Source organism: Pseudophryne corroboree, chromosome 10, assembly GCF_028390025.1.
Source record: "Pseudophryne corroboree isolate aPseCor3 chromosome 10, aPseCor3.hap2, whole genome shotgun sequence".
In the NCBI taxonomy this organism is placed as follows: domain Eukaryota; kingdom Metazoa; phylum Chordata; class Amphibia; order Anura; family Myobatrachidae; genus Pseudophryne; species Pseudophryne corroboree.
Window position 1 is genome coordinate 211,680,577 of NC_086453.1, and position 20,859 is coordinate 211,701,435.

At 42.9% G+C, this 20,859-nt stretch overlaps 1 protein-coding gene across 7 annotated transcripts in view; it reads left to right on the forward strand.

Moving 5' to 3' along the window:
- Window positions 1-20,859, forward strand: part of PRKCZ (protein kinase C zeta) — a 646,661-nt gene that overhangs the window by 524,494 nt on the left and 101,308 nt on the right. For all 7 annotated transcript variants that reach the window (XM_063943062.1, XM_063943064.1, XM_063943065.1 and 4 more), the window contains 2 exons: window positions 16,107-16,153; window positions 19,161-19,349. In XM_063943062.1, the coding sequence (XP_063799132.1) occupies window positions 16,107-16,153; window positions 19,161-19,349 (236 nt within the window). The remainder of the gene's footprint in view (window positions 1-16,106; window positions 16,154-19,160; window positions 19,350-20,859) is intronic.

Sequence of the window (20,859 nt, forward strand, 5' to 3'; positions counted from 1 at the left end):
GATGAGGTGGCGGATGGTCTCCTGAGGGATCTCCTCCCAGACCTGGACTAAAGCATCCGCCAGCTCCTGGACAGTCTGTGGTGCAACGTGACGTTGGTGGATGGAGCGAGACATGATGTCCCAGATGTGCTCAATTGGATTCAGGTTTGGGGAACGGGCGGGCCAGTCCATAGCATCAATGCCTTCGTCTTGCAGGAACTGCTGACACACTACAGCCACATGAGGTCTAGCATTGTCTTGCATTAGGAGGAACCCAGGGCCAACCGCACCAGCATATGGTCTCACAAGGGGTCTGAGGATCTCATCTCGGTACCTAATGGCAGTCAGGCTACCTCTGGCGAGCACATGGAGGGCTGTGTGGCCCCCTAAAGAAATGCCACCCCACACCATTACTGACCCACTGCCAAACCGGTCATGCTGGAGGATGTTGCAGGCAGCAGAACGTTCTCCTTGGCGTCTCCAGACTCTGTCACGTCTGTCACATGTGCTCAATGAGTACCTGCTTTCATCTGTGAAGAGCACAGGGCGCCAGTGGCGAATTTGCCAATCTTGGTGTTCTCTGGCAAATGCCAAATGTCCTGCATGGTGTTGGGCTGTAAGCACAACCCCCACCTGTGGACGTCGGGCCCTCATACCACCCTCATGGAGTCTGTTTCTGATCGTTTGAGTAGACACATGCACATTTGTGGCTTGCTGGAGGTAATTTTGCAGGGCTCTTGCAGTGCTCCTCCTGTTTCTCCTTGCACAAAGGCGGAGGTAGCGGTCCTGCTGCTGGTTGTTGCCCTCCTACGGCCTCCTCCACATCTCCTGATGTACTGGCCTGTCTCCTGATAGCGCCTCCATGCTCTGGACACTACGCAGACAGACACAGCAAATCTTCTTGCCACAGCTCGTATTGATGTGCCATCCTGGATGAGCTGCACTACCTGAGCTACTTGTGTGGGTTGTAGACTCCGTCTCATGCTACCACTAAAGTGAAAGCACCGCCAGTTTTCAAAAGTGACCAAAGCATCAGCCAGAAAGCATAGGAGCTGAGAAGTGTTCTGTGATCACCACCTGCAGAACAACTCCTTTATTGGGGGGTGTCTTGCTTATTGCCTATCATTTCCACCTGTTGTCTATTCCATTTGCACAACAGCATGTGAAATTGATTGTCAATCAGTGTTGCTTCCTAAGTGGACCGTTTGATTTCACAGAAGTGTGATTGACTTGGAGTTACATTGTGTTGTTTAAGTGTTCCCTTTATTTTTTTGAGCAGTATATATATATATATATATATATATATATATATATATGTGTGTGTGTGTGTGTGTGTATATATATATATATATATATAATTATTTTTTAATGGAATTTTTTACAATATTTTTTTGCTGTATGTATTTATGCACCAGGTGAATGTATTGTGTCATTATATCACTTATGTTGCAATTAAATGTTTTTTATCCCCATCAAAGTATATCTCTAATTGGGCGAAATTCATTAAATCTGACAAGGTTCAGCGCACAGAGTTGATCAGTCACCCATTTTTCCAGACATAACTTCAAGTAATTAGTACTTTTTACTTTCAGATTGATTAATCGTGCTGCAAGTCCTCTTGTCTTCTTGCGCAAAACTCAAATCCTATCTTTCCAAAACAGACTTACCGTTAATAACTCTGTCTCCTAAGTCCACAGGATCCACAGGGATCCCACCCTGACGCACCTGATTTGAGGATCCTTACACCTATTAACCTCTTCTTTCTTGTACAGAAGGGTGTGCATGTGTATTTTTCTCGCCTGGTTATGGCTCTCTATGATGCTCCTGCCTTGAGCTTTGGAAAACAACTGAATTGCCTGAGGCGGGGATATAGGGGACTGGCCCGTTGCATTCTGGGAGGCCGAAAGCTTTGATCATTGGTGCCAATCCGCTGTCTCTACCTCATATCTCAATGTTTATCCTGTGGATTTAGGAGAAATAGAGTTATCAACCATAACTTTTTTTTTTTTTTTTTATTAGATTCCCGCTATCTCTCTGATGGATTTGTTACGTTTTTTCCATCCTAAGTATGGCCTGTTTCACTTGTATTGAGAGCTCCTTTGACCATATGTGGGGAGTTCACAGTATCTGCTTCTAAATGCAAATGCAACACTTGGATTACACCCCAGACCTTTTGCCTGCTTAATTGATGAATAAATAACAAAGGTATTGCTCTTACCTGTCCAGGAAGCCGCTTTTAAGTCAATTGTCCAATTAATTCTCGTCCCTTGATAAATAGGGGGCTACATATTAAACAGCTGTAAATCCTAAACCCTTCCTTTGATTTGGATGTGAATACACTTAAATTAAATCTGATAATCTACATTTTAAAACCACATTCCAGTGGTTTCCAAACTTTTTTGAATGACGGCGCCCTAGAATATCAGAATATTTTTCACGGCACCCCCAGGCCAAAAATTTCTTATTGAGAAATTTAGAAAGAAATATTACAGTAAGTAGATCGCGTTTATATGTCATCCTTAGGGTCAGTTGTGTGGTGAGGGACAGGATTTGCTTCTGATTGGCCACATATTTTATGAGTGGCAGCCACCAGCACTGGTTTTGCCTATTTTATTGAACATAATTAATTTGAATTGGTCCTGGACCACCAACCCAGGGCACCCATGCAAGTGTCCCAAGGCACCCCAGGGAGCCACGGCACACAGTTGGGAACCTCTGCCATATTCATTATATAACTGCAAGTGGAATATGTTTTGGTAAACCGCTAAAATAACATAGATTGTGTCAGTGCATATATATATACTATGTAGTTTGATTTTAAAACAACAAAAGTGTTGCTGCATGCCTGACACAGTGTTTAGTTTGCATTAATATGCTATAGAAACGAAGTGGGAAAGTACTGTACCTGCAACCTTTTCATGTCAGGAAAACAATTGTTAGTACAGGCTTGTGTCTCAGACAATGCTGTTTATACAGATGCTGGCCCTCCCAGAAATTTTTGGATTGTAGTTCCCACTGTCAACCTCAACATGGTGGAGTCCATTATTTACAAGATGAGTACACTTTAATAGTCACTGTTTCATTTTACAAAGTGTGAACAGTGTAAGCAACCCATTTATTAAGCTGAGAATGCAGCTTATTAAATCACTGAGAACTAGTGAGTGAGGTCACCAAGCAATCATGCATCATTGCTGTCAGTTATTCTTAGAAAAACTATAGGCTGCATTCTAAAGTAAATTTTTAGACCATTATTTGGCGTTGGGTATGGGATGTCGGCGGCTGGGATCCCGGCTGTCAGCATACCAACGTCTGGATCCCGGCCACTAGAATGCAGGCAGGGGGGCGAGTAGATCAAGTTGATAGCTCATCTGGTGTTGTCTGGGGTCTGTCTGTGCCCAGAATGACAGGTGGGGGGGCTCGACAGTTCCTTGAAGAGCTATTTATAGTATTGGGTTGGAAAGTCATCAGGGGAACAGAGAATTTAAGCAACTTACTAGCATCAATCGTTTTATCCTGGGATATACTTTCGTTAAGTAGGGAAAGATGAGAAGTAATGTGGTGTTACCTAAATGTGAATTAAGTCCCTTGTATGCAATGGAGGAAAGGGAAGATGTCTATGGGAGACTATAAAGGGAACTATAAAAATCCAGAAATTTTTCCTCCATCACCTTAGGGTCATAGGTTATGGATCCAGTTTTCTTATTTTTGAGCTTGTCAGTCATACCTAAGGCTCTTTTATGTATGAGTTTCTTTGCTAACATTGTATCCATTTTATTGGCTTTGTCGTAAAAGCCCTGTTGAGGATTCCTTTAGTGACTACTGCTCTATGAGGAAGAAGGGTGTTTAACTGTCCCTTAAGGTTCTCCAGCTGAGAGGCTAGGGCAGGGTGGGAATTTTTTTATGTCTTTTGAGGAGGGAAGATATTTGAGACTTGAGGGAGAGGGTTTATAGGGCAGCTTTCTTTTTAACAGTATTATCTGCACTATTAAGACCACCCCTAATAGTGACCTTATGAGCTTTCCAGAGGACACCTTGGCCAATATCTGGGGTAGAACTATCCTGAAAATAATCTAAAATAGCCATCTTCATCTTCGAGAATGTTGATGGCTATAACAATAGGAAGTCTTCTAGACGCCAGCGAAATGAAACCTGCAGTGAGTGGCAGATGTCCAAGAGGAGATTTACTCCAGCATGATCTTTCCAAGATACACTATATAGACAAAGTGATTAGACGATGGAATCAAATAGATCAATGAGTTTTTTTTTTACATCAGTACTTTGTCGGTCCACCATATGCAGTGATTACTGCAGACACCCTTCTTGGTAAACTGTCCACAAGAAGTTCCTGGCGGTGTGTTTTGCCATTACGCCTTAAGTACAGTGACCATCTGTGACACTGAAGAAGCTTAAATAAGTCTAGAATGAAAAAGCTGCCACATAGAGCAGCGAAATGCGTTTGTTCCTTACCCCACTCACCCACAGGGTACTATACAACCAGAACCAGCTTCGGATTTGCCCTAGGAAAAGGTGCCTAAGCATCCACAAATTGAACAAAACTGCACTAATTGCTGAGGATAAAGCATTACAGAGGACAAAGACCGCAATTTAATGAGGACCCTGGCTCAAGCATTGTTATGAAGCCCTGGGATGCCATTCCTCTAGCGGTGAGCGCTAATCAGCATTTTGAGAAGCTCCTTCATATCAGGCACAATATTTCTACCATCAAGTACCTTACAGGGTGATCACCCCAGGACACTCAAAATTAATTTATGAAACCTAATGACTGAGTTCTCTACTATGCCGGTAGCATAAAAGGAACAGGTTCAATACTGGACTTTACTGTACCTCAGTGGGTAAGACTTTTGCTTTTTTAGGATACATATCAATTGATAATTGTTTTCAGAAATATTTGTATATGTAAATTTTATTCAAATGTAATGTTATTTGAACTTTAAACATCTGAGTTTCATATATATGAGCGCTGCTTTCTAGTTTTCTGGTTGTTTACTCAGGAGACTGACTATCTCCATCAGCAGCTGCTTAGTAGAAGCTAACCATCTCAGCACCTGTAATTACCTATTGGTAATTTTTTCAGTCTAGAATGCACCTGTTGCTCCAATTCGTCCCAGAGGTTCTCAACGGGTTAAGATCAGGACTCTAAAATGGCCATGTCCATCCAGATTACGGAATTTTCTGTATATCAGTCCATCGCCGCCCTGGAAACATGACTTCACACAGTCTACAATGATCTCCTATTCAAACTCTGTTAGCTCCTCCCGGCAAGCCATTAGGTTAGCAAATTATCTAGTCAGTGCTTCTCTACCCATTTTATTCCTTCATGAACACGTGTCTGCTGCAGGAGCACCCCATTTTCGTTTACCCAGGGGCAGGGACGGATCTAGGCTTTTCCTTTAGGGGCTCAGTGTACTGTTTAATTGTGACTCATTCCATCTCCAGTCCCAACTCCTCCCCTCTCCTATCATGACCCCTCCCTTTTCCAGTCCCTACTCCTTACCTCTCCCATCCTGACTGCGCTGGCAGGGGTCAACCTTAATTGCAGACACATCATGAGACGGAGCTACACATGCTGAACGGCCTTGCCCTGTGCTGGGCGGCCCCCAGCATGTGCGGAGATGGATGCAGATCTTGCGTATGTAGCGATCTGCGTCCATCTCTGAATAACCCCCTATGTGTATAAGGTGTATATAAAACATAAATGCATTCTGTGTTTAGACTTAGGTCACATCCAGTGGCAGATTTTCCCTATGGGTTCCAGGACTGCAGCCCCTCCTCCTCCCCCCCCCCCCCACAGTAAAATCCACCGCTAAGTGTCAGTGAGCCAAAAGTAGTAATGCTACCATTACACCATCTGTGCTGCTGCTGTTTGGAGATCACAACACAAAAGAGATCATCCTGGCTGGCTATAAGCGGATAGAGACACCCGCCTATTACAGACATGTACACAGCGAGACAATGGGTTTGGTTTTTATTGCTACTAAAGTGTGCACAGGAAACAATGTTTCTTTTTCATCCACTAGGGGTCACTGGAGTACTCTTGGGATATGGACGGCTTCCACAGGAAGTAGGCACTGAATAAATTAATTTTGGAACTATACCTCCCCTCCATATCCCTGAGTACCTTAGTGTTTTTTCTGTGCTTGACACAGTTAGTAGGCTTGTGGCTTTGCTGCCACAGAGGTCCACATTTCATTGGATTTTTTTCTAAGTTTTTTCTTTTTTCAACGATTTACCACATCCCTTCCCTCCTTCCAATAGGCGTGGGTCCGGGATAAGTGAAGGCTGCTTTAGCAGCTGTGGGTGTCGGACCTCTCTAAAAAGAGCTCCTTCACTACCACCTGCAGGACTAAAACCTGCAGTAAAGGCTGGACGGAACTTACAGAGAAGCCCCGTCATAGCCCTCACCACAGGGTCCAGGTATGTTGAACGGGGCGGTCAGCTCACGCTGCCGCCCCACTGTGTGGGATACTGTGTGTGTGTGTGTGTGTGTGTGTGTGTGTGTGGCCCAGGCCCTCGATGCCGCTTCGGGCTCCCTCTCCACCATAGCCCGGCTCCGTGTATAGAGAACGGTATACGGAGCATGGGGGGACACACAAATGAGAGTCAAAAGGCAGGTTTCTTAGCCTAGTGAGTAACTTTGCTGCCACAGTGATGTTCCCTGCACACAGAAATGTCAGGGTCACTGGATAAAATCTCATGATTCAACTCTTATTGATAAGGGAATACAGCAGCGCTGCATATGTATTACAAAAGGCTATGAAGTCTTTGTTAAAACAAGATTAACCATGTTTCCTGTTGTATTTCCAGAATTTCCTGTGTTACATCTCTCCTCCATTGAAGGCGCAGGGGTGTTAAGGGGAATTTGGGAGCAGGCATATGGCTAACGTGCACTGCACTTGACCAGATATATATTTATAGAGACACCTTAGTGCTATTTACTGTGTCGTGCAAGTTGTCTGTCTTTGTTTTTTTTTTGTATTGTCTGTCTGCATGAGTAAGACACCAGCAATTACTAATAAGCAGTTTCCCTGCCATGTCTAAAACATGGATATACATAATTATTTATATCATAACTGTTTATAATGATATTATCCTAAAGACTGCAAATCTGAATCATGGTTGTGGCAGCCAAATACTGGCTTTGTTCATTTGTTGTAAAGTAAGATATGTTATAACAATTGGTCAGCACATGGTGCTTATAAAACAGTATCTGTGGAGCCGTGTGAGTTCACTCACCTGCAGCAGCTTTGGCTTAATTCACTTGGCCACACCACACTGGATACGCCCAATCTCATCTGATTTTGGAAGCTAAGCAGTGTTGGGCCTGATTAGCCACCTGGGAGTACAAGGTGCTGTAGGTTTTTTTATTCTACAGCCACACCACACTGGATACGCCCAAACTCATCTGAGCTTGGAAGCTAAGCAGGGTTGCATACTGTTTTGCCATCTGGGGGAAACTGGTGATCCAACTAGATTGCATACTAATACATGCTAGTTTAAACTGTTAAAAATAGCTCAGTTTGGCCTTACACTATCAATATAAACCTACCATAGGTTTTACAGTCAGGATAGCTCTCCAGAGCGTGCTCCCGGCGCCGGCCACTAGAAGGGCCCATTAACTAAGCTGTGGTCAAGCAGCAGTCATCTCAGATTTTAAGCCTGTGCGAGGTCACATTTAGTTTCAGACTTGTAAAAATGTGTTATACCTGTGTATCAGGGAGACTCTGTAGCCTACTGGTTAGGCTTCCCGCCAACAGTGTAGATGCTGCTTGCAGGGTCATTGGTTCGAATCCTGGGTTCAACTACTGTCTATACACCAGATAGTGTTAACAGTCTCAGTACATAATTGGCCATGGGTTTCCTCAGTGAGTACATTGGAAATGCTTCCATATGGCTTAGCATACATGTGTTTGTGGATGATGGTTGTATCCTCAATTGGATGTTGCACTGTGTTTGATATTATTATAAAAAAATGTATGTGTGTATATGTGTATATATATATATATATATATATATATATATATATATATATATATATATATATATAATATGCTGACATTAAAAGTCTATTTTGCAGTAAGCAAGAATAATTGGTCAGCACTCAGTGCTTATTAACACTATCTGTTGAGCACTGCAAACATGGCCACACCGCAGCAGCTTTGCTTATTGTTTTTACAGGTGGCTCTGTAGCCAAGTGGTTAGGCTTTCCGGCCACAGTGAACATTGTGTTTGCATGGACACTGGTTCAGATCCTGGTTTAACAGGTGTTTAAAAAAAAAAAACCATGGTAGGACAATTTTTTTCTTTTAATGTTACTTCCTGGTTCTTTCTCGGAAGTTGCTGCCCTACAACACTTAGACTCTGGAGGAGCGGAGTGTTGTTAGGAGTTTAATTTATTAATTGTTTTTGTACAGCATGACTCTACAGGAAGATTCACTATTGCTGGTAACCACATGCACGGTAATGCAGGTTTATACACACGTTACTTCCGTGGTGTACTTACTGGTTGGAGTACATGATCTCTTGCACTTACATGTGCAGCAGAGTACTGCAATGGAAGCATGCTGGGCCCATAACCCAGAGGTAGGCAGATTGAAACTATCCTCTGCTATATGCATTTATGCATAATCAAACAAGCAGCTTCGCTGCAAAGTCGGTCACACAGTGTGTCGGACAAATACGAATCTGGGCCAGTGGCGCAATGTATAACGCATCTGACTATGCATAACAAGATTGTAGGTTCGTCTCCTACCTGGCTCGTTTAAGTTGCCGTGATCGTATAGTGGTTAGTACTCTGCGTAAAGACTGCACAGACAGTTTCAGTTACATTGTTGCGGTCGATTTGCCACCAGCCCTCATAGCACCAGGCCAGTACGTCAGGTTCTCAGCGAAGGCTGAACAATTTCCAATCAGAGACAATTGCATTTATTGGGTGTTTTACTACATATCAGAGTATACCCTACACAGCAGTAGGGCTGTTGCTTCGCCCTGCTTTGGTAAGGGTTTGAGGTAACAAGGCTGTAGTGGCAGGGCATTCCAGTTCAGGTTTGCCCTAAATAAAGACCACCTTACACTTCTTGCTGCCTACAGCTTCTTTGGACGTTGGCAGTTGGTTCTTGCGTTTTCAGCTTCGCTAGTAGCGCATAACGTCCACTTTGGCTACGTTCCTAACAGGCGGAGTCGGATTCCAAACAAGATAGATCGCAGACCAAGCGGGGAGGAAAATCTGATTTCCTACCATTGTCTACGCGAATTCCTGAATGATTCCGTCTCAACGACTTCAATTCCTAGGTATGATTCTCAATACGGTAAATCAAAGAATTTACATACCCGAACAGAAAGTACAGGTCATTCGTCATCTGGTACAATTAGTGCTCAAGCCACGCACAGTCTCGGTTCACTTGTGCATTCGCCTATTAGACAATGGTGGCGGCTTTCGAAGCGCTTCAGTTCGGAGGACTTCACTCACGTCCTTTTCAATTGGATGTGTTCGCACAGTGGTCGGGCTCGCATCTGCAGATTTACTGCAGAAGTGAGGTTGTCTCCAAGGGCCAGAGTCTCTACTCTGGTGGCTCAAAGTACAGAATCTAACCGCAGGGAAACGGTTCGGTGCCTGGAATTGGATAATTCTCACGGCGGACGCAAGTCTCAGAGGTTGGGGAGCTGTAGTTCAAAATTATCAGCTCCAGGGTCTCTGGGCGGATCACGAAAGATTGCGGTCTATAAATGTCCTGGAACTCCGGGCAATTTACAATGCGCTACTATAAGCAGTGCACAGGCTGCAGGCTCAGGCTGTTCAGGTGCAGTCAGACAATGCGACAGCAGTCGCATACATCAACAAACAAGGAGGAACGAAAAAACCGTATGGCAATGCGGGAGGTACAGATGTGTCCACGTGCATCTTTGCTGTGTCCCGTCATGTATGGCACGGTTTTGCATGCTATATACTCAGAGATTTAGTCATGTCTTGTGTTTTTTTCTTAATTTGCTGCCTTAATATGTTACTTTATACATATTCTTTTATGGCAAACAAAAATTTTAAAATTCATCCACTCACTTCTCATGAAAAACAGTTTAGCTGTGTTTTGCATGTTGTGCCAAATTTGTAAAAAAAAAAAAAAAGCAAAGATGTAAGCAGTCACATCTGTAGCTTGAATCCTCTATTGGGCCGAGTATCACCAAATGATATTGTCGGCAGTAGTCATTCCGGGAGTGGACAACTGGGAGGCGGATTATCTCAGCCGTCTGAATTTTCATCCAGGAGAATGGGCATTAAATCCAGAAGTATTTCACATGCTGGTCCAGAAGTGGAGTTACCCGCAGGTGGACCTGATGGCATCTCGCCACAATCATCAAACGCCCTAGGTCGTGTCCAGAACGAGAGATCCAAAGGCAGTGGCGGTGGATGCTCTCACAATCGCGTGGCCATACAGTCTCGCGTATCTATTTCCACCGTTTCCGCTGCTCCCTCTGTGGCTAAAACGGATCAAAGGAGAGTCCGTCACAGTTATACTAGTGGCGCCTCTTTGGCCTCGGAGAGCTTGGTTCTCGGATCTCCGCGGTCTACTCGCAGTCGGTCTTTGGCCGCTCCCACTACGTTCTGACCTGTTACAGCAGGGTCCGTTCCTTTTACCCGATTTAGCGCGGCCGCGTTTGACGGGGTGGCTGTTGAGACAGCCCTCTTAAGAAGAGAGGGCATTCCAGAATCGGGTATTCCAACCATGTTACGAGCTAGGAAGCCGGTTACGGCAGCTCATTATTACAGAATTTGGCGTGCCTAGGTTAGATAGAGGTCTGAGTTTATCCACACTAAAAGTGCGGATATCGGCGTTGTCCATTTATTTTCATAGTAGATTGGCCCTATTGCCGTCGGTTCACACCTTTTATGCAGGGTGTCCTCAGAGTTCAGCCTCCATTCACTCTACCTACTGCGCCATAAGACTTGAATCTGGTTTTTAGATTTCTTAGTCTTTTTATTATGAACCCTTACAACGAGTGGATATTAAATTTCTCACTTGGGAAAATAATGTTTCTTTTAGCCTTAGCGTCAGCAAGGCGTGTTTCAGATTGGGTGCTTTGTCGTGCAAACCACCGTATTTAGTGTTTCATGATGACAGAGCGGAATTCCGAGCGAATTCTGCTTTTCTACCAAAGGTAGTGTCATCTTTTCACATCAATCAACCAATAGTAGTTCCTATGTTAACAGGAGACTCTGGTAGGTTGGATGTGGTATGCGCATTACGCATTTATGTATCCCGAACGTCGACCGTTCGTTAGACAGATACGTTGTTTGCTCTCTATGATGCTGCCAAGATGGGTTGGCCAGCTTCTAGGCAGACCTTATCCAGTTGGATTAAAGTGACCATACGTCAGACTTACCGTCATGCTAGGTTACAGCCGCCTACATCGATAACAGCTCATTCCACACGTGCTGTGGGAACATCATGGTCAGCGAGTCGTGGAGCTTCTACGACACAGCTTTGCCGGGCGGCTACATGGTCTTCGGTGCACACGTTTGTGCGCCTCTACAAGTTTGATACGTTTGCGGCATCAGCATCTAGCTTTGGCCGCCTAGTGTTACAGGTGCCAAACAGCTCTCCCGCCCGCGGGGGAAACTTTGGTACGTCCCAAGAGTACTCCAGTGACCCCTAGTGGATGAAAAAGAAAATAGGATTTTGGTACTTACCAGGTAAATCCTTTTCTTTGAATCCATAGGGGGCACTGGACGCCCACCCAGAGCAGTTTACCTGGTTTGGGGTAGGTTCAGTAGATCTTATGGTAACACACTTTCACCGACTGGTTCAGATTAACAAGTTATGGTGTCAACTGTTTAGTTCTCAGTAATGTTGGGTCAACTTTATTGTTGTCCGTTATGTTATATGTAATGCTCCATTGTCAACCTCTCTATCGCTCCTGTTCGGCTCAGTAAAAAACACTGAGGTACTCAGGGATATGGAGGGGAGGTATAGTTCCAAAATTAATTTATTCAGTGCCTACTTCCTGTGGAAGCCGTCCATATCCCAAGAGTACTCCAGTGCCCCCGATGGATTCAAAGAAAAGGATTTACCTGGTAAGTACCAAAATCCTATTTTTGATGATGTGCAGATTAGTGAGTGCAATCTAAGGCAAATGAGTGTTTGGGCCAGCAAAAGTCATATGAATTAAATTGTTTGAGGAGGGATAGAATCAGGGAATCCTTAGACTTATAAGGGAGAGGATCAGTAACTATGTTTTAAATACCCACCAAGTATTATGCAACCTTGCAAAGTTCACCCCACACTTTGAAACAGAACCTTAAAAAAGAGCCTTGGCCCTGGTTTGGAACATAAACAAATATCAAGAGTACAAGCTCCAAATGGAGCGCACTAATCACAAAAATATTACTATTTTCTGGGTCAGCAATTGTTTTGATGTGAGAGAAGGGCATGTTATCAAGAATAAGGATTGATATCCTACTCTTATTACAGTTCGCTGATTAAAAACAAGTTTGAGCAAAATGCTTGCCTTGTAGCTGGGACTGGGAGTGAATACTAGTAATATGGGTCTCTTGTAAGAAGACAATGGGGGTCATTCAGTGTTGCTCGCTAGCTACTTTTAGCAGCCGTGCAAACGCATAGTTGCCACCCACGGGGGAGTGTATTTTTGCTTTGCAAGTGTGTGAACGCCTTTGCAGCTGAGCGCAACAAAAACATTTTGTTCAATTTCAGAGTAGCTCTGGATTTACTCAGCTCTTGCAATCACTTAATTCTTTTTGGTGCCGGAATTGACGTCAGGTACCCGCCCTGCAAACTCCTGAATACGCCTGCATTTTTTTTAAACACTCCCAGAAAACGGTCAGTTGCTACCCACGACCACCTTCTTCCTGTCAATCACCTTGCATTCGGCTGTGCGAATGGAATCTTTTCTAAATCCATCGTCCAGCACCGATCCTCTTTGTACCTGTACGACGCGCCTGCGCATTGCGGTGCATACGCATGCACAGTTTTGCAGTTTTTTTTTAACCTGATCGCTGCGCTGCGAAAATCGGCAGCGAGCGATCAACACGGAATATCCAATATCCACTTCTTCTCTCCTATAGCTTCCTAGGATCACAGCACATTTTCTGGGGGAATTAAGCCTATTGACATTAATAGAGTCATGACAGGGGGATGGGGAAGGTATCTAACAGGTTGAGAACCTATCGTCCAGTTAGCAAGAGAAGCAATATATAACCCATGCGGGAGGGAAAATAGACAGATAAAGAGATGGAAAGACATTGCAGCTACAGGTGATGAAGGAAGGGACAAGGGACATCATGGAAATAAACCTTGGACGTGTTATAGAAAATAAGGGTGTGTGCTGGGTAGTGATTGGCGATAGTGAGAGTGACCAATATACGGACAGTGCTGATGATATAGTTCAAGAACTGTGTCATTTGTGTAGAGCAGGAATGATGCAGGGATCAGTAGGGGTGGAGGAGGGAGCTATGGAAGGGAGGCGGGGGGGATAGAGAGGAGTGGAGAGGGACTTGGTGTGAGAGGGAAGGAGAATGTTTTTGGGATGCAAAAGACAAAATTGTTACAAGAAAACAGACTCAACATTGAAAATCTAAATCCATGGCAAATACATGTTAAGAGGCAATCAAACAATGTAAAGCTAGAGAGAGAGAAAGATCGTAACAAAGGAACAACTACAGTAAATGGAATCAACTTAGTGTAAACCTGGATCAGTAACATGTTAGAAAACAACTAAACACTGTTAGACAAACACATAAAAAGATATAGTTCAGTCGGAGTAGAGCTAAGTTCACATAGGGCATAAGAAGAGACCATGTGCCCGTTGAACCAGCTGTGTGTAAGAACAAACTGAATAAATGAGGAAGGTCAGCTAAAATGAGAAGAGGGTCATGGTGGGTCAGAATCATCACAATGGTGGTTCACTCAACACCATGCAGGATGAGGGGGTTTAGGGCACTGAGGTTTTAGAGAACTGCCATATGAAGTGGAAATAGAGAGTCCAGGAAGGAGATCCAGTTTGTAAATTTGTGTCTGCCCATGGTCCAGGATTTTCACACAATGTCGTATTACAGTAGCAGCGAATACTTTTTGGAAGGGGAATCCACAGCCATATCATATGTGGTGTATCTTTGGGTTTTATTGTTGTTATTTTTTTTTGAGGGGGTGGGAGTTGTTTTCTTTCGCTTTTTGTAGATTTGTTATAGCAAATGTTAAAATCATACAAAAATCCAGTTGTACGTAAAAACAGAACCAAGTACATGTGAAGGCTTAGTAGGTCCTGCTTATGAGAGATTATGATATAGAGGGGTGATTTTGAGACCATAATAGGAACTAATGAAACACGTTGTGGATGTTAGATGTTGTGAGGCATAGGTCAAAAGTCAATTTAAGAGGTTGAGAGGACAGAGTATCTTGTTATGAAGGCTACAGTAAGTGGCTTGGATACCGGAGGTTATAGGGATTAGCAGAGTGCTGCAGTGGGTGTGGAGCAACGAGAGTGGGGGATTTGAATTGAATGTGGAATTAAAGAAAGATTATAGTGGGTATGTATCACAAAGAAGGTCAGATAGCTAGATATTATAACAGTCAGGATGGAATTGTATGAATGAGTAAGAGTTTTGGTAACACCCAAATTGAGAAAGAGGCCTGGCATCCCTGCAAATAACGGTGGTGGTGGTGGTGGGGGGGGTTCAGGGTTAGAAACGCTGAACCAACATTTACAAAATTAGGACGTGATGCCAATTGAGAAAAAGGTGTGCAGAAAACTAGGGAGGTTGACCATATTCAAAGTTGTAAAGAAGTGATAACTTGAGTATGGACCTGTAACTTTGGACCTGTAACTTTTTCACTTAGCTGCCCTCACTAAAACTTGTTGATCGCTTTAATGAAGGCGGTCTAGGTGGAGTACAGAGGTGGAGGCCAGATTACAAGGGGTCAAGGAGGAAGTATCTGGAGAAATAATAGGTTAGATGATTTTTAAAAAGCTGCTCAGGTGTTTTGGAAGCAATGGGAAGAGAAAAAATGAAATGGTAAGATCTAGAAATAGTTTCTCATGGATACAGTAGTGTTTGAGAACAGAAGGGAATTTGCCAGCAGAGAGTGACAGGTTCAAGAGGTGAGCTAGGTCCCAGCAAGCATTAGGGTGAATGTTGTTGGGGAAGGCGGGAGTGTAAGGTTCTTCTCTGTAAAAGAAGGGGAATAACTGATGTGGTTAAATGAACGATAAGAGGTTTAGTTGATGGATTGTGTATTATCAAGTTTACTTGTGGAAAAAGTAAGGTGGTAAGATAATAAGAATCATGTATAGTGGAAGAAATTAGTGATGGAGGGTTCTGCATACAGATGTAGCCATGTTCATCTTTCCTGCGATGTGCGGGCTGCTACTATTCGCAGCCAGCGATCGTTCCATTAATTCCTAATGGATCATTCCTGATGGAATTACTGGAGCGATCGCCGGCTGCAAGTAGTCGCAGCCCGGCGCGCCATGCAGCATGCTAATCTAAAATATGAACATGGCTACATCTGTATCTGAATTATATAATACTAGTTACCAGCCGGTCAGAATGACGTAACAACATAACAATAATATCCTTACCAACGGCTGTGCCTGCCCAAATGGACCAACACTTGAATAGCTCCTCCAGGCGCCATCTAGTTGCTATCAGCACGACAAAACACTTTAATTCCCCCCATAGAGGTAAGGAACAGTGTTAGCCTTTTATTGTATAGGATTACATTGAAAAGTACTCACAGGGAAAATTGGCAGTATACCATATAATGGATGTAAATGATTAAATATTCTATGTACACACTGAATAGTATATTGGCAATTCACAACAAATATAAGCTTGTCCTTAGTAACTGAACCTATCCATTCCTATAACTTTATAAAACATGAATTACTGAACACTCAAAGTCATGCGCAATAAAACTATCAGACAGCAATTTGACCACATCAGACTTGTGTGGTTGATGCCAGGTAATGGGCCTAATCAGATGCATTTGTTATAAGGAGTCCTTAAAAGTGTGAATTCTGGTTAAAAAAAAAAAAGGAAATATAAATTTAGGATGTTTAATATTTCTCTGACTCTTTTTTTTTTTTTCTTCTTCTAGTTAATATTATCTCATCACCCCAAAAAACACGGAAGGATGGCTCAGATGTAAGTGGCGGAAAATAAGAAACTAACAAATTATTTTCTAAGTACATAAGACTTTATTTATGGAAGAAAGCATTACCTATATATGGCTAATGGAAGACTGTGTTACAGTACACTGTCAATGTGTGCTGCATAAGCAGAATAGTAATTAACAGATTTTTTTTTTTAAATAAAATCAGTTATTGAGTAAGTCCTTGGTAATTGTCTAATGGTTGTAATGCTGTCTTGTTATATCCAATGTGCTCACTTCACTTATTGTGTTAAGTATTTTGACATGCTGCCTTACAGTTTAAGTGATTTTTACAGCTATATCTGCATTCATTTTTGGACTTTATTATGTAGAATTAAAGGGGAGGGGAATGCTCTGTGAAAATGTGTCTATATTGTATTGACATCCACTGCTCCAGCCTTGTTATTGCGGTGGCCTTCTCTGTCGCAGCCTGGTTATTGCAGTGGCCTTCTCTGTTCCAGGCTTCTTATGTTGCAGTGGCCTACTTTGCTCCAGCATAGTTACATTGCAGTGGCTTCCTCTGCTCTAGCCTAGTTATGTTGCAGTGGCTTTTTCAACTCTAGCCTAGTTATGTTGCAGTTGCTTCCTCTGCTCTATCCTAGTTACGCTGCAGTGGCATCCTCTGTTGCAGACTAGTTTCATTGCAGTAGCTTCGCCTGCTCTATCCTAGTTACGTTGAAGTGTCCTCCTCTGCTGCAGCCTAGTTACATTGCAGTGGCTTTCTCTGCTGCACCCTAGTTACATTGAAGTGGCCTCCTCTGCTGCAGCCTAGTTACATTGCAGTGGCTTTCTCTACTGCAGCCCAGTTACATTGCAGTGGCTTTCTCTGCTGCAGCCCAGTTACATTGCAGTGGCTTTCTCTGCTGTAGCCTAGTTACTTTGCAGTGGCTTATTCCTGTTCTAGCCTAGTTACTTTGCAGTGGCTTGTTCCTGTTCTAGCCTAGTTACTTTGCAGTGGCTTGTTCCTGTTCTAGCCTAGTTACTTTGCAGTGGCTTATTCCTGTTCTAGCCTAGTTACTTTGCAGTGGCTTGTTCCTGTTCTAGCCTAGTTATTTTGCAGTGGCTTATTCCTGTTCTAGCCTAGTTACTTTGCAGTGGCTTATTCCTGTTCTAGCCTAGTTACTTTGCAGTGGTTTATTCCTGTTCTAGTCTAGTTACTTTGCAGTGGCTTATTCCTGTTCTAGCCTAGTTACTTTACAGTGGCTCATTCCTGTTCTAGCCTAGTTACTTTGCAGTGGCTTATTCCTGTTCTAGCCTAGTTACTTTGCAGTGGCTTATTCCTGTTCTAGCCTAGTTACTTTGCAGTGGCTTATTCCTGTTCTAGCCTAGTTACTTTGCAGTGGCTTGTTCCTGTTCTAGCCTAGTTACTTTGCAGTGGCTTATTCCTGTTCTAGCCTAGTTACTTTGCAGTGGCTTGTTCCTGTTCTAGCCTAGTTACTTTTCAGTGGCTTATTCCTGTTCTAGCCTAGTTACTTTGCAGTGGCTTATTCCTGTTCTAGCCTAGTTACTTTGCAGTGGCTTATTCCTGTTCTAGCCTAGTTGCGCTGCAGTGGCTTTCTCTGCTGTAGCCTAGTTATCTTGCAGTGGTTTCCTCTGCTGAAGCCTAGTTACTTTGCAGTGGCTTATTCCTGTTCTAGCCTAGTTACTTTGCAGTGGCTTGTTCCTGTTCTAGCCTAGTTATTTTGCAGTGGCTTATTCCTGTTCTAGCCTAGTTACTTTGCAGTGGCTTATTCCTGTTCTAGCCTAGTTACTTTGCAGTGGTTTATTCCTGTTCTAGTCTAGTTACTTTGCAGTGGCTTATTCCTGTTCTAGCCTAGTTACTTTACAGTGGCTCATTCCTGTTCTAGCCTAGTTACTTTGCAGTGGCTTATTCCTGTTCTAGCCTAGTTACTTTGCAGTGGCTTATTCCTGTTCTAGCCTAGTTACTTTGCAGTGGCTTATTCCTGTTCTAGCCTAGTTACTTTGCAGTGGCTTGTTCCTGTTCTAGCCTAGTTACTTTGCAGTGGCTTATTCCTGTTCTAGCCTAGTTACTTTGCAGTGGCTTGTTCCTGTTCTAGCCTAGTTACTTTTCAGTGGCTTATTCCTGTTCTAGCCTAGTTACTTTGCAGTGGCTTATTCCTGTTCTAGCCTAGTTACTTTGCAGTGGCTTATTCCTGTTCTAGCCTAGTTGCGCTGCAGTGGCTTTCTCTGCTGTAGCCTAGTTATCTTGCAGTGGTTTCCTCTGCTGAAGCCTAGTTACTTTGCAGTGGCTTATTCCTGTTCTAGCCTAGTTACTTTGCAGTGGCTTGTTCCTGTTCTAGCCTAGTTATTTTGCAGTGGCTTATTCCTGTTCTAGCCTAGTTACTTTGCAGTGGCTTATTCCTGTTCTAGCCTAGTTACTTTGCAGTGGTTTATTCCTGTTCTAGTCTAGTTACTTTGCAGTGGCTTATTCCTGTTCTAGCCTAGTTACTTTACAGTGGCTCATTCCTGTTCTAGCCTAGTTACTTTGCAGTGGCTTATTCCTGTTCTAGCCTAGTTACTTTGCAGTGGCTTATTCCTGTTCTAGCCTAGTTACTTTGCAGTGGCTTATTCCTGTTCTAGCCTAGTTACTTTGCAGTGGCTTGTTCCTGTTCTAGCCTAGTTACTTTGCAGTGGCTTATTCCTGTTCTAGCCTAGTTACTTTGCAGTGGCTTGTTCCTGTTCTAGCCTAGTTACTTTTCAGTGGCTTATTCCTGTTCTAGCCTAGTTACTTTGCAGTGGCTTATTCCTGTTCTAGCCTAGTTACTTTGCAGTGGCTTATTCCTGTTCTAGCCTAGTTGCGCTGCAGTGGCTTTCTCTGCTGTAGCCTAGTTATCTTGCAGTGGTTTCCTCTGCTGAAGCCTAGTTACTTTGCAGGGGCTCCTCTGCTCCAGCTTTGTACCATTGCAGTGGCATTCTCTGCTTCAATATTGTTACATTGTCCTGTGTCTGCTTAATTTAATAGTTGCACTCTGATTACCAGTATCTCCTTTCTATTTGCAGGACATTACACCCATCATTGATGGATTGGATGGAATTAAAATTTCACAGGGACTGGGTCTTCAGGACTTTGATCTTATCAGAGTGATTGGAAGAGGAAGCTATGCTAAAGTCCTTCTAGTGCGGTTAAAAAAGAATGATCAAGCGTATGCCATGAAGGTGGTGAAGAAGGAACTTGTGCATGACGAAGAGGTTTGTACATGCTGGTGGGAGTATATTTCTCCACTTTACCCCCAATAAAATAAGCCAATACTAGTGTTCCTGAGCTCTGACAACAACAACCTGTTCATGTTTCACTATATGTCGCTGTACGGGTCAGCTAGGAATTTACTGTGTATGTGCTACTAAAGGGTGAGGTCATAATTACTTTATTAAGCTGGAAGCAGAAGTAATGGTGTAATGTGGTAAAGTACTTGACACTCTAATTAGTTACTAAGTCTGAACAAACTGCCTTTGAAATACCACAGGGCAACATGTCCTGGCTGGATAATGTGCTGTTATTAAATGCTTAGTTAAGTATAACAACACATTTCCTATCTCTTGCTTTACCGTTATTGCATTAATTCCAGTAGCCACCTCTTTACATTCTAGGCTGATATTTGTCATACTGTATTGGGTTTTCCCAAAGGCACAGATGTTATACAGAGCTGCAGACTCTTCCAATGCCTCATTAGTATGTTTCTCTGTAGACCGGTTGTTTTAAAATAACTCTTGTTAAGAAGTACAGTACCTTAAGTAAACGCTGACATGTGTTGCTGTGGGTAAGTACATGATGCAGTGCACAGGGCCCCTGATGAGTTCATTGGCTGCCTTATAGAAGAATGTTATTTCTGCCATTCTGTTTTATTAATGTCGCCACCTAGCTATAACTCTACTTTAAATAATTTCAGGTGCTGGTTAATATTTTGATCATTATACAGGGACCTACCAGTGGTCTTTGTGCAGACTATAAACTATAATGTTAAAGTATCCTCTGTTTAAAAATTATGATTAAGTTTTCCATACCCAACAGAACTTTGCATATCTGCTGTGGTTTATGCGTTTCAGCATAGTTTTATGTACTTATTTGCTATGGAAAATGTACATCTTATGTATAAGCTATACTACTAATTTGTAGACTATATACTCATGGTTTCATGAAACTGATGCTCCAGTAAATACAGTGGCACCTGTAGCAACCATGTCTGTTCTAAGAGCTGACACTTTTATAGGTTTCTACTGAATGTCTCTAAAACTACAATCTAAAGAAGATCAACCAGAGATGTCGTTGACCAAACAATCCTGTAATATTTTTATAGCCAAGCTATCAGCACATGAATTTATTAAGAGCACAGAGACAGAACGTTATGGAATGCAATTTAACATTCCAAAATAACGGCAATATTTAAGGTACAGATACGTCCTTTTACAGGCATTTGTATCTTGCTGTAACTGCTGTGTGCGCACTCGCGATCCATACTTATTGCATTGTAAACATGTGGGTGCGAGCGTATGCAGCCTGGTGTGGCACTGCGTTCCTGAGATGCATGCACCCGTGCATACACCGCGGCATCATTGTAAGAGGACACATCTGTATAGAAATTATTATAAATCCAAAATGACACCCAGTAACATTAAAGTTTCTTTAAAATTAAAAATAAGGAGAGATTCAAAAATTACAAATTCCAATGTGTTCATAGAAGACATAGAAACAAGGGCCATC